Genomic DNA, 13,158 nt, shown 5'->3' with positions numbered 1-13,158 from the left:
TTGTGCAGGAGGTTAGGGCTGGTAGAGAGAGCAGGTGTAATGAATTTCCTTAGGCCAGAAACTCTTGATTTTTTGATGCTCAGTTCCTCTGTCACAAATAAGTAAAACTGAATGTAGTAGTGTATTATGTTCCTGCTGTTCACACATCAGTGCCTTCTATGTGCCCTGCCACTGTGTGCTGTGACATGATGCTGATCTAAGTGCTGCTTGGTCCTTTCATTACCGAGAATTTTCAGTGTACTCATTTCCAGCCCCTAACAGCAGTCACTGCTCATTATTGCAATGGACTCTGAGACATTTTGTATCAACTTTGTGAATCTCAGCTACTTTTCAAAGGTGCTTATTAGATAAAGAAGTCAGATGTTTAACTGTTACTAGATAATTCCTAAATAGCTGCCAGCTAGTAACAAGCATCAGTAGTGTTTCTCTGTAGATTTGCCCTTGAGTCCTTTAAAATCAAGCAGTACAGCTCTTTGTGCTACTAAGTGATGGTGTAAATATATTTGAAGGCAAGCAAAAACAGGTGAAAATTTTGTAAGACTTTAGCACTTGGTTCCATAAAATCTCGAGTTGGTTTTATCTTTATCATGACATAGAAGATTGTTTTTCTTCCTTTGTTTTAGTAGATAGGAAGCACTGATTCGGAAATACAGGTTATTAATTTCAGTAGGCACTTCAATCTCCTTCCATTTAGTTAGAGAAGTTGTGTTCTTTTCATAGTGGTCTACAAATCTGAGTAACAGAAGCAGCCAGACCATGGGAGAGAATCAGTGGGAGGTGATTCCCTGGACTATTTATTTTCTGTCTAGCCATTTCTGTGGAAAACCCATGCAGCTGCTAGAGTTTGTTTGTAAATGACAAGATCTAAGTAGCACATTAGTACTGGTGTTACCAGAAGGTTCTCTCTGCCTCTGCTCTCTTGAGTCACCACACTGTGATAACTCTTACTGAAATATCAAAGAGAAGAAGTGGATGGCAGATAAAGGATTATCTTCCATTTTTTCAGTTCTCTTATTCAGGCCATAGTTCTTCAGTGTCTTAGTTCTGCAGCTGATAGGTCAAACCACAGCTTCTGTTTGCTTGTCTGTTCCTAAGTACTTTTGAAGCTGGTTGAATTCTTGTGATATGTCTGTAGTGCCATGTCCTTGAATGATTGTTGCTGTGTTTGTTACAGAGGCAAGGCTGGTACCTCTCTTTGAAGAGGAGGATTATCAGCAGCAGTTGCTCATGGGACTGGTATGTGCTTTTGTCAGTGTGCACTAGAGGACGCACAGGCTCCACCCATGTGTGAAGAGTGACCTTCCAAGTTCCAGTGCTGAGTGGAAGCTCACTCAGGGTAGCTATGGAGCAAACATGGCATTTCCTAAGTTTTAGAGTTCATCATCATGATATCTTAGAAGGTCATCATAAGGCACAGGGGAAAAACAGGAAAAGAAAGTTGATTTGTCAAAATGCTTTATCCCCAATATAACTTTGGATAGAAACTGGGAGGTCATCTTAATCTGTCAGTTATTTTTGGACTACTTTATGCCTTTAAAACATACATAAGTGAATTCCTGCCCCACCTATCTATTTGATGAGCAGAGATCTTTTTGCTCCTCAGTTTAACACCTATTTTTCTGTTTCTTTTTCCTTCTACCTCACTTCTGAGACTGCTGTGGCCATTCTGAGGTCCCTTCTTCTTTTGCACTGTTTTCACCAGTGATCTCCCTTAAAGGATCTCCCATCTATATGCTTCTGGGCAATAAATCCCAGATCTGTCTCAAATCCCTACCTGTCCTCCCTCTAGCTAAATACACATCTTGGCTTATCTCTTGTTCTTTTACTTCTAAAATCAACTAACTCTTCAGCATGCACTAGAAGGTCTCAGCAGTGAAGAGCAGATCAACACTGTCCTGTCTGTTCACATCTGAGGCAAATTTTCCTTCTTTGCAGTCATCTCCCTGTTCCCAAGTTTTGCCTCTCATTCTCTGAAGCTTCTCTACATTCCTTCCCCTCCTTTTATTCAGACAGATTTTGATTTACTCCAGTTTCACTCTGAACTTCTTAGTAATTCTCAGAAAAGTGCCAATATGGACTTGAGTTCCAATCTGAAGCTACATGAGGTCAGCAAATACTTCAGAAAGGAGAGAGTAGGGAGTGGCATGGAGTGTATATTAACAAACACCTAACATTAATGACTTCACAATTAATGTTTAACCTGAAATTGCCATTAATCACTCTGGTTCTCAGATTCTTGGCAACTAAAACAAACTGTACTTGTGCTAGTTTTCTCTATCATAAAATCTCTCAGGTTTATTTGTTTGTAATAAATACTTACATTCTTAGAATTCCATGTTCGTATTTAAATCCTTCTTTCACCCTTGACTTTACACAGAGGGGTGTGAGAACTGTAAGCTTTTTCTTTTCAGTATCATGCTAAGTTCAACTTAGTATTAATTTTGCTGAATTTACACCAAGTAACCATTTTGAATATTCACATATTCTGCTGAGTTTAGCAAGATTGTACAGTAGCTTAGGATCTCACTCTGAACTGGAGTTTTGTAATGGGGAAACGTTTTATTGAGCCAATGCCTATTGATCAGGCCCTGCACCTGCTGCAGCTTTCGTCTTTCTTTGAAGATGCCCAATGACAACAAATATTTGGCTTTTTTTTCTAGATGGTTGCTCAGCTGAAGGATCACCTTATGAGACATCTACAATACGTTGGAAAAAAGAAGATTGACCAAATAGTTTTGGATTACGTTGCAAACCTGGTTAGTCTGATTTCATAGTCACTATTGTGAGCAAGTGTGTATTTGTTGGATGGTAGGTCCTTGGGTGTGTACCAGTTGTATATAGCATATATTTGGCGGGAAGAAATTGTTTTAAAGATATTTAAACGTATTTTTCAGCCTAATATTGTATACATTGATAAAGAAAATTAGTATTATTTAAATATTATTAAAAGAGTTGCACCAGTCACTCAGAATACAGAAGAAACGATTCCATTTACAGCTTGTGCAAATATGTTCTACTCCCAGAAATAAAATGGGGACTCATCCTGGACATTTAAGGCTGTTAGATCCATTTGGTTTTCTGTAGAACACATTACTTCAGGTCTTGCATAATGAACGTGCCACCAGGGAAAATAAAACATGAACAAAAAAAAAGATCACCACCACTCCTACACAGTGACTTCAGTGGGCTGTGCATGTGACAGGAGACAGTTTTGCATGAAGAAATTTTTGTAAACTACTGTGAAAATTTGCTTTCCAAATTCTTATTTTTCTGTCTTTCATCCTCTTAAGAGACCTTTAAAAAGAAAAAAAGCTACAAAAACCGTAACTGTTGTGCACAGAAGTTATGTACTTGGTTTTGTCTGTCTCAGGATCATGTCCTTTAAGTGCAGAATGCAGAGTCCTCAGAAGCTTGCATGGCAACTGTAAATCCTATTCTTTGTGCCATCCCAGCCCCAGTGTTCAGTAGAAACTCCTCACAGCGCTGTTTTCTAGGGATGAAAACTTTGGGAAACTTCCTTGAGGCTACCGATGCCTGCATCTCCTCCAAAGTCCTGCGTGAGTCAGTTCCTCTGTCAATGTCACATCTTCTCTGAACCACTGCAGCCCCCCTGCTCTTCCTGACTTTTCAGGCCTCACTTTGACAACTTCACAAGTTGTTTCCCTGGTAATTGGCTGACTTTGTGCAGGATAGAAACTGTGCAGGATAGAAATTAAAACTAGTGGCTGATTAAAATAGGAACAGTACAACATGAACCAAAGTTTTGTACCTGAAAATTGTGCTGGAAAAAGCCCTAATGGAACATTTATTTTCCTTTTATTTAATTTCTAATAGCAGTTCGTTCACTTTTAGTAAAAACTAAGATAAAAATGTGAAAACATCTATTCGGCCTTGATCTGCAAGGCTAAATTATTGTAGACTAAATCTTGCAGAACAAATCTCAGGCCCTCCCCACAAGCAACCTCTCAGGACTAATTCTCTCAACTCAATTGACAGGATTGTTCTTAGAAAAGCTACTATAAACAAAGATAATTTGCCTCTAAAAATTGTTTCTGCTTTCTGCTGGTGCATCTTAGATACTTTTTGGAAATCTTTAGAAATTATTTCATTTTTAAACTTGTATTTCCCCTCATCCTAATTAGAAACTCTTATGTCTCAAACCTTTCAGTATCCTAAATGTTTCAGAGTTTTTCAGGGGAATTAACTGATTTGAGTCTTCCCATAGTTCCCTGTACCATCAGCAGTGAGTAACACAGCTATTGAAACTAATGAAACAGGAAGAGACTTGAAATTTGTCTGTTTGCTTTCATAAAATATTTTGCATTACATTCAGGAGCCCAGGAGTGGCTGAGATTAGGCTCCATGGTGTGTAAGTCACTATGTAAATCAATTGCAGAAGCCAGAGAAGCCAAAACTTGGGAGCACTGAGAGTTTCTTATGAAGCAACAGGCAAAGGCTGGTTGCTATCAGAGAGTTGTGTGTTCTTGTATACAGACAAGTAACGTGGGGAAGTGTGACTAACACACTTCAGTGGAAATTATTTGCTGAGGAGCTCTGCAGAGCTGGAGTGTGCCTGCTTCCCAGTCCATGTACCACCTCTCCTGCAGTGGTTGTTGTATGTCCACAGACTCTCTCTCCTCTGCAATCACTTTATCTTAGCTTTGCTCTATATCTGTTTCTCTCACTCTTCATTTTAGTGAGGCAGGAAAGGAGAGAAATAACTTACAGAAGCAGTGTGACATCTGCTGCCCTGACAACAAGTGGAAGGGGAGGCAGGGTGAGCAAGCAGCCTGTGGCATAGGAAGCAGGCAGACCTGAATAAACTACTGACATTTCTCTGCAAGTCGCTGCAGTAGCTGCACGTTTTTCCCTGATGTCTGTGGCCAGCTGTCATCTGATGTAGGCTCAGCTGCAGAGGAACAAAGACAGACACCATTTGGATTTGAGTTTCCTCAGGAGGAGGAGGACTATGTCATACGACTACACAGGAGGGGATCTGAAAGGCAACAAGACCTTGTCTGACTCCCTTTTCTCCTTTGCTCCTGGTTCTTTTCTTTGCTTTGAAGTCTTTCCTGTGGAAACAGCCAAGGGAGCTGAGCACTTGTGGTTCCCAATTACTTTAGGGGAACTTCAGTTTCCTTGGCACCATTGCCTGGAACTGTAGATGTTTCAAGACAAGGTGACAGCACTGTCAGCCAAGGCCCTCCTGCATGTGCTGTCTTGCTGTTGGTCATGTGTTCTCTTGTTAGTTTAAACCACTCCAAGGGAAATGGCTTTCATGTACGTGCCTTAAAAAACTTCTAATTGTGTGTCTGTTACTCAGTGAAAAATGGCCTCCCCTGGTGTTGGAGTCTGTAATCAGTCTTTAACCTCACACCCTGGTGTGCATGTCTCTCTTAACTTGGCTGGTCCAGACATCCACTGCTAACCTCGGACAGGAAGCTGCCTGTTCTCCTTCCATCAGACAGATAATGATGCCTTTCTCTCATGCACATTATCTTGTATGTTACGTTCTGGAAAAAAGATCGAGATGTGGCTTATCTTTCTGTATGTATTTTCTACAATGCAAAGGGTAGATGCTGATCTCCAAAGCGAGTTGTGCTGTTAGTGAGGGTGTCACATCACAAACATTCATGTATTTGAGATGCAAGTATGTTGTGATAGCTTGGGTGATTATGACTTAAGAAGTCGTTTGCTTTCTTAGCCCTGTGAAAGCTGTACAGTTTGCTGTGTTGTTAAGAAAAAAAAACTTATTCTGGAGTAGCATACTCTTGAAAACCATTTGTGTTGCACAAATAATAATTGGTGATTTTGGAGCTTGTAAGAACCTTCACTTCAACACTGATCCTTCAGATCCAGCTGCAGTTCCTGATACAGAGGCCTTAGCTGCACCCTCTGTCCTGGCCAGAGGTGAAATTCATTCCAGCAGCAGGGTGGTTCTTGTGACCCTTCTGTGGAAAGTGGAAATCCCTTATTTCCTAGAAAATTTGCTATACTATAGAAAGATTAAATTGGATCTTTTCACTGCACCTAGAAGGTGTAGAGATGGCAAGTATTAGGTAGTTATTTTACATCAGGCAGCTGTCAAGCCTGGCTCAAGTCATGGTGGATGAGAAAGGTGCTGCCTTGTAGAGCTTTCTGGCCAAGGTACAGGCGGCCACTCAGGAACATAACTTAAGATGAATATTCCAGTTCTGGGCTTTGCATGCAGATCTCTCCTGTGATCAGCTTATGATGAGTCAGACAATGGAGAGGGCAAAGTCTACGAGGGGAAAAGAGAGTGGGGAAAAATAATTCCTGGATTCTGACCATCTAGAGGGAGGAAAAGGGTTCCTAACTTCTTGTGACACCTCTTTGCAGAACAGGGGTCAGACTAGTTTCCTGAGTTTCCTGGGATAGATTGATTGCTGTGCTTTGAGGGCCAGAGATAAAAGGCACAGAGGAAGTGTCTCAGTTGTGTTACTGAGATGTGGAAATGGTTACACGTGACAGCCATGAGGAAGTTATTTCAACTCTTCCGTGCGTGGTTTCTCTTTCAGCTGCAGAAGCTGAGAAGGCCCAAGTGAGAGCAGGGCTTGTGGCTTTGGTATATTCTGACTGTGTATGGTGGATGTCAGTTTGGGAGCATGAAGAACAACAACGTGGGCCAAGGGATTGTTTCACTTCACTGGGGACAAGAAGGAAACTCAATAGATAAGGAGAGGCATTTGCTTGTCTCATTTTTCCTCCTGGCCAGGACTAGATCTGTGATTCCTCCTGCAGACTTTTCTTGGCAAACTGAACGTGCCACTGTCTTCAACATTATCCACTTTTGCTGAGCCCTTGGGACTGTTCCTTGCCAAATGCTCAGCTGTTTTTGCTTTCATGGCTAACAGATCTTTGAGAATTTGCTGCAAGTGCTTGAAATCAGTTATCTCCAAGAAGCACAGAGTGTTAAGTTCCTTGCATGTTTTGCATGATGCCTTGATAAGCTGGAAGCACTTTAAACTGCTGGAATAGGGCAGTTCCATTACAATTCAAATTTTAATAACTTTACATTTTAAGGCCCTAGAGAAAAAAATGAAGACTTAGTAGGAGTCCCATGAGAAGTTTTTAACATAAACTGGTGTGTGGAATGAATGAAGGCCAAGAGCCTGCTGTACACAGGCTACTGGAAACATCCAATCTTCTCTTTTTTGTTTTAGCTGAATCTGGTGCATCGAATAATGAAAGAAGTTTGGAGGAGATACCAGCTTCATTCCTGTATCTTCTGCTTGTGAGCAACTGATTTATTAAAGTTTTCAGCCTGCCTTTTTAAATATGGGTGTAATGATTTTGGTCTTCATCAGTAGTACTCCTTTGAACAGTCAGTGCTTATGCTGCTGTCAGTGTCAATGTTACTGTCATTTATTCTTCCTAAGGATCCTAGCCCTCTCTAGGCCAGTGTACATATTAACTACACTGGCAGTGTTATGGCTGGAGTTCAAACTTACTGATTTTGGAGCGGTCCTCAGGTGGGTGGTGGGTGTTAAACAGCTATAAAAGCCAGGTCACTTACACCAGCATCTTTTTACCTGTTGCTGCTGATTCCAGCCACTGCCAAGAGCCTTGTAAATGTGCATCAGTGAGGGGAGGAGACAGGGACGCCACAGAGACTTTGTGTGTAAACAAGGCAGCATCCCATGGCCCTTCATCCCAAAGGATTCGGTGCACTCCCAGTATGGCAAATGGACCCTCTCTCCAGTAGAGCGTGGGTGCCTCGGGTTATTAATGTGTTGCTACTTTGTTAATTTCAGTGATGAGAGAGGAAGTGCAAGAGAGTTTGCTGTGTTCCACATCATGAGTCGCATTCTGGAAGCAGCAAATGGCATGTGCATGCCTTTACCTCCTGGTAAGTTCTGTGTTTTGCTGTTTTAATCATGAGTGAGGAGAACAGTGCTATTAATTCCTCCCACCACAGTACTGGTTGCAGCACGTGTGTCAAGTTAGCTTTGGCAGTATTGACATTTATTCAATCAGTTATAGAGGGGAAAAATGATAAACTTGTACAAGTGAAATGAAGCAAAACTAAGTAGTTACTAGAAACAGAAAACTAAGCAGAGGGTTCCAGTGGAATGCGTGGGTGCAGTCTTATCTTAGAACTAAGATTTAGACTCTGTTCACATATATATATATTTAGACAACTGGACTTCAGTGTGAAGAGCTACAGGGGAAAATCCTATCCTGTAGCAGATACTGTTTTTTTTCATGCTCTTGCCCTGCTAATAATTTTCGGTTTTTTCCTGAAGGGATTACTTCCAGCCTTGATGGAAAAGCTGGTCTTGATAGTAGACTCTAATTTCCTAGAACTCCTCATAATTGTTTACAGCATTTTCGAAGCAATTGCTTATTTTCATAATAAGCAAAAAGACATATTGACATTGTAATATCTTAGTCCTTTCCAATTCTGTTTAAATCTTTCTGTGTTTCATTTCCTGATCTGCCTTTGGTCGTTGAAACTGCTTTTGGTATGAGTTCGTCCCTCTGTATGGGCACAAATGGTGTCACACAGTAGTGTTACATGATAACAAGACCATCGTCTGGCTGATGTTAAAGGAGAAGCTGAAATGTTAATGCTGCCTATGGGAGTGTCTGGGTGGCAATGACATCCTGAGTGGCAATGACATCATTAATTAATTAAGATAGAGGGTGATAAAAGACAAATTAATAGAACAATATATAAGATATTAGATATATATGATATAGAAGCCAATAGCTTGGACATGTTTAGCGACAGTGTATGACTTCAATGACTCTTTTCAATCCCCTTTTCTTATTTCTGACAAGATTGTACTTGAGAGGACTTAAAGGATGTCTAAATAAGACTACCTGACTTGATAAATTGATTTCCTCACCAACTATAAACAATCAGAAGTCAAGGGAAATGATGGCTTTAGCTAAAGTAATTCCAGTCTCTAATAGAGAATTAGAAAAATCCTTTATATTGTGCCAAACAAGTTTGTCTCTTTCATAGGTTTTCACACGCTGCACCTGGGTCTTGGTGTTCGATGTCTCCCTCTGCACACCCTCCTGCACTATATTGACATTGGGGTCTTACAATTGACAGAAACATGTGTCAGGAAATTGCTGAAAGGTACAGTGAACATGGTGTTTCATTTGTTACCAGCCAGCTAACTGGGAGTGTTGTACTTCAAGCCACTCTCCTTGGACACAGGTTTTATTGCCCAGGATACTCAGCTCTGCTTAGAATGTTGTTTCAGTGCAGGCTGTAGCTGATGGTGTTGCCTACCTGAAAGGAGAAAGTTAGGGCTCAGGCTATGTTATTGGCCTTACCACAGCACACAAATATCTGTGGGAGAGAATTTGAGTTTGTAGTTTTTCCACTTGAGACTTAGAAAATACTAAAGACCATAATAGGATTTGATGGGGAATTTCTGTGACTGTGAAAGTGCATGCCTGTGTATGATGAAGTTAGTCTGCTATCCAGCCCTCAGCTTTTTCTTTATGTTTGGAATGAGAGGAGCAGGTCTGTCATGCTGACCTCGTGCTGGGGAAGCTTATGGAGCAAATCCTCTTGAGTGCCATCACATGGCATGTGCAGGACAACCAGGGATCAGACCCAGCCAACGTGGGTTTGTGAAAGGCAGGTCCTGCTTGACCAACCTGAGCTCCTTCTATGACCAGGTGACCCACACAGTGCATGAGGGAAAGGCTCTGGGTGTTGTCTGCCTGGACTTTGGTAAAGCCTTTGACACCATTTCCCACGGCATTCTCCTGGAGAAACCAGCTGATCATGGCCTGGCTGGGAGCACTGTCCACTGGGGATAAAACTGGCTGGAAGCTGGGCCCAGAGAGTGGAGGGGAATGGAGCTACATCCAACTGGTGGCTGGTCCCCAGTGGGGCTCCTCAGAACTCAGTATTGGGGCCAGTCCTGATTAATATCTTTATCAATGATGTGGACAAGGAGATCAAGTGCTTCCTCAGTCATTTTGTAGATGACAGCAAATTGGGCAGGAGGGCTCTGCAGACAGATATGAACAGACTGGATTGATGGGCTGAGGTCAATTGTGTGAGGTTCAACAAGGCCAAATGCTGGGCCCTGCCCTTTGGCCACAACAACCCCAGACAGTACCACAGGCTGGGGCAGAGTGGCTGCAAAGCTGCCCAGGGGGTGCTGGTCAGTGGTGGCTGAACGTGAGCCAGCTGTGCCCAGTGATGTGCTATTTCTCCAGTGGCCAAGAAAAGGGACAACAAAATATGGTCTATCAATCTGTGCCTGATCTTTATAACTGACATATTATCAACTTGGAGAGTTGTACTTAGTCAAAGTGTATTTGAATTACTGTATAAATTGTTACATAAAACAGTGAAGTTACGGACAAATATACAGAAATATATTTGTACATATGATATAAATGTAAATAACAACCCTTATTTGTAGTATATATTGTACATATTTATATATGTAGTATAATGTAAATAATAGTCTTTAAGTTGAAATTTCTATTTCAATAATGAGGTGATGTTTATTCAGAATGTCTTCATTGAAAGTTCAAAGTTTGTTATGTGATTACTGTTTGCTTGATTTGCTTTTTTCCCCTGTTCCTTACAGATCTGGATGACACTGAACAGAATGAAAAGCTGAAGTTTAGTATTGTCATGAGGCTTCCAGAGGTAACTAATGGCTTTAGATGTAATTTCTTGGATTTTTTAATTGATAGGAAATTCCTCCTTGTGCATAGGGTCAAACCAATGAAAGACTTGGCTGTGATTCAGATAGAGCCGGATTCAAATATAACAAGAACATCCACAGTTTCTCCATCTGCTGCTCCTGGACTGCAAGATATCCTGATAATTTAAATTATATATTTGCCCATAGTGTTTTACAGAGTCTCCAGTATCCTACAGAAGTTAAAAAGACTGACACACCTCTGCTGAGTACTCATTTGCATAAGGCAATGAGGGTTTAAAGGGGGTTTATGGGCGTTTTGTATGTGGCTTTTAGCATCCACGGAGTCTTTCTTACTTGTGACCTCTGTATTTGGTTCCACAGGCTAAAAAAATACGTTCAAAAGCTGGTTCAGTAAAAGCTGTAAAGCTGTATCGTACCACAGCTTGGTTGCAGGGATGAATTCCAAAATCTCCCTTCAGTTGAACCTCACAGTCTCACCCACTAACAAGGTGACTTGTGTAGCCACAAGATCTGGTTACTGGTCCTCCATAAAACGTTCCAGCAGAATGGGAGATTCTCCCCTTATGCTCTTAGTGCACAGCACAGGACTGCAAGGGAAGCACAAAATGTCAAGAAGCAGAGGAACACCAGGGATCCCCCTCGGGGAATGCCTCATTGCAGAACAGGCTTTTCTCCACATGAGTCACCCATTGTTTGCTCCTTATGTACTGTCACTTAGAGTTCAAATGGCCAGAAGTGCTGCTTGGATTTTCCTCCAACAAAGGCTTCTTTATTTGGCAGCAGTTTTGAGAAGGGATAGAGGAGGAGAACTCCACAGGATGTTCTTTGTCCTCTGTGTCTTGTTTTGGCCTAGGACTGGTGAGCTGGGGTCAGCATGGGGCCCCTGAGTTGCCAGCCCTGGGCCTGGTGCGTGGGGAACTCCATTCCAACCACGCTCTGACGTGAAGGGTTGAGCTGGGAGAGATTTAGGGAACAACTACTGCTAGCTATGTACAGTAGACTCAGTGCTTTATTGTATCTATTTACAGCTTCGGGAAAAAATGCCAGGAATAGTCTGTTTGCCAGAAAGGTCACTTTGGGGTGACTCCGGTTATTTTGAGTAGGTTACATGCAGTGGATGACTTCAGTTTAATCAGAAGCAAGGATTTAAGCACCATTAAACTGTACAGCATTTACTAAAATGAACAACTGTTTGCATTGCAGTATAACTGAAGGGGAGGGGCAAGGGAATATCTACGTAGGGAAAATAGCAGAAGGTGGAGTTAATTTCAGTGTGTTCCTATTCTTTTGCTTATTGGTTGGAAGCTTTGGGAAACCTGGTTTTGAATCTCTTTTGGGTCTGGGAATGTGAGTCAATGTTATCAGTTTCCAGGATGATGACGTGAATAATGGCATCCAAACTTACATTCCCAGTATCTTTCCTTGCCAGCATTCTGCTTGTCTAAGGTTCCTTAAGACTGAGCCTTAGAAGCTCTGTCCTGAAGGAGCTTTGAGGAATAGGGCATCTACATTATTCTTTGGGGGAAAAATAGATTAAAATCAGTCACAGTAAAGGATAAAGATTCAATTAGTATTAAGTACACATGTCAAGTGGGACAGTGGCACTGGCACAGACCAATTGAGGTGAGGACTGAGCGACAAGGTTTTGATTTTCCACATTTTGATCTCTTAGTTTCTGGCTACAAAAGGAAGGCTCTGTGGCTAAGCATGATGACCTCTTAACCTCTGTCATCAGGGTCTGAAAGCAAAGCACATCTGCATTACAGCCTGGATTTCGTGTCAGCTTTTTCTCCCTTTTCCTCTTTCTAAGTTTCCACTGTCCTATGTTTATGTTCTCAGGTTTTGGGGTTTGTTTTTTGCTTACTAGGCTCTTGGTCAAAAGGTCCGCCAGTACTGGAATCATCCAATAAATGCAAATTTAATAGCACGGAAATATGTGAAAATTTTGCTCGAGAAGCTGGGAAACAGGCAGGTAAGAGCACAGAGGCTATGTTTTAAAATCTTATGCTTTGACAGGGTTGAGATTCCTGAGCTTTCTGTGGACTATAACACTGTAAAGAAACATTGAAACCTTGGTGTGACTTTGTGACCTAACGTGAAATGTTCTCCCTGACAGTACAGCAGGCCTGTCCCTGAGAGACTCTCTCCTGTGGAGTTTTTGCCACTGAATTACCTGACTAATATGCTGGCAGAGATAGAGAATCAAGGTAATGTTAATTCTGTACTTTGGAAACCCAGTGATCGTTGCCCTTTGATGCTCACTCAGATGTGTCCTGCCTATACTGACATTACTGAGTTATTAAAACTCCAATGATGTCTGAACACATAAGTTTCGTCATCTTTCTGCTGATGGAAAGTGTCAGGGGCCAGGAGTCTCCATGTATGGGTATGATCCTATTTGGGGAGGGGAAAAAAGTTAAACCATGTAGCAGTGTATGAGCATGTACCCTGGGCCATTTCATGCATTAGCACTGACACAGCCACT

General features: G+C 41.6%; 1 protein-coding gene across 5 annotated transcripts in view; it reads left to right on the top strand.

Annotated features, from left to right (window-relative positions):
• Positions 1 to 13,158, top strand: part of GSAP (gamma-secretase activating protein) — a 43,977-nt gene that overhangs the window by 29,739 nt on the left and 1,080 nt on the right. For 3 of the 5 annotated variants that reach the window (XM_088165854.1, XM_088165855.1, XM_014869051.2), the window contains 8 exons: positions 1,175 to 1,236; positions 2,661 to 2,756; positions 7,185 to 7,255; positions 7,776 to 7,870; positions 8,993 to 9,112; positions 10,593 to 10,654; positions 12,541 to 12,645; positions 12,790 to 12,880. In XM_088165854.1, coding sequence (XP_088021980.1) covers positions 1,175 to 1,236; positions 2,661 to 2,756; positions 7,185 to 7,255; positions 7,776 to 7,870; positions 8,993 to 9,112; positions 10,593 to 10,654; positions 12,541 to 12,645; positions 12,790 to 12,880 — 702 coding nt within the window. The remainder of the gene's footprint in view (positions 1 to 1,174; positions 1,237 to 2,660; positions 2,757 to 7,184; positions 7,256 to 7,775; positions 7,871 to 8,992; positions 9,113 to 10,592; positions 10,655 to 12,540; positions 12,646 to 12,789; positions 12,881 to 13,158) is intronic. The other 2 variants (XR_015804082.1, XM_088165856.1) reach the window with 2 other exon arrangements.

This window comes from Sturnus vulgaris, chromosome 5 (assembly GCF_052056855.1).
Source record: "Sturnus vulgaris isolate bStuVul1 chromosome 5, bStuVul1.hap1, whole genome shotgun sequence".
Lineage (NCBI taxonomy): Eukaryota > Metazoa > Chordata > Aves > Passeriformes > Sturnidae > Sturnus > Sturnus vulgaris.
The sequence above is the reverse complement of the archived record's forward strand: the minus strand, read 5'-3'. Positions and strand labels throughout refer to the sequence as shown.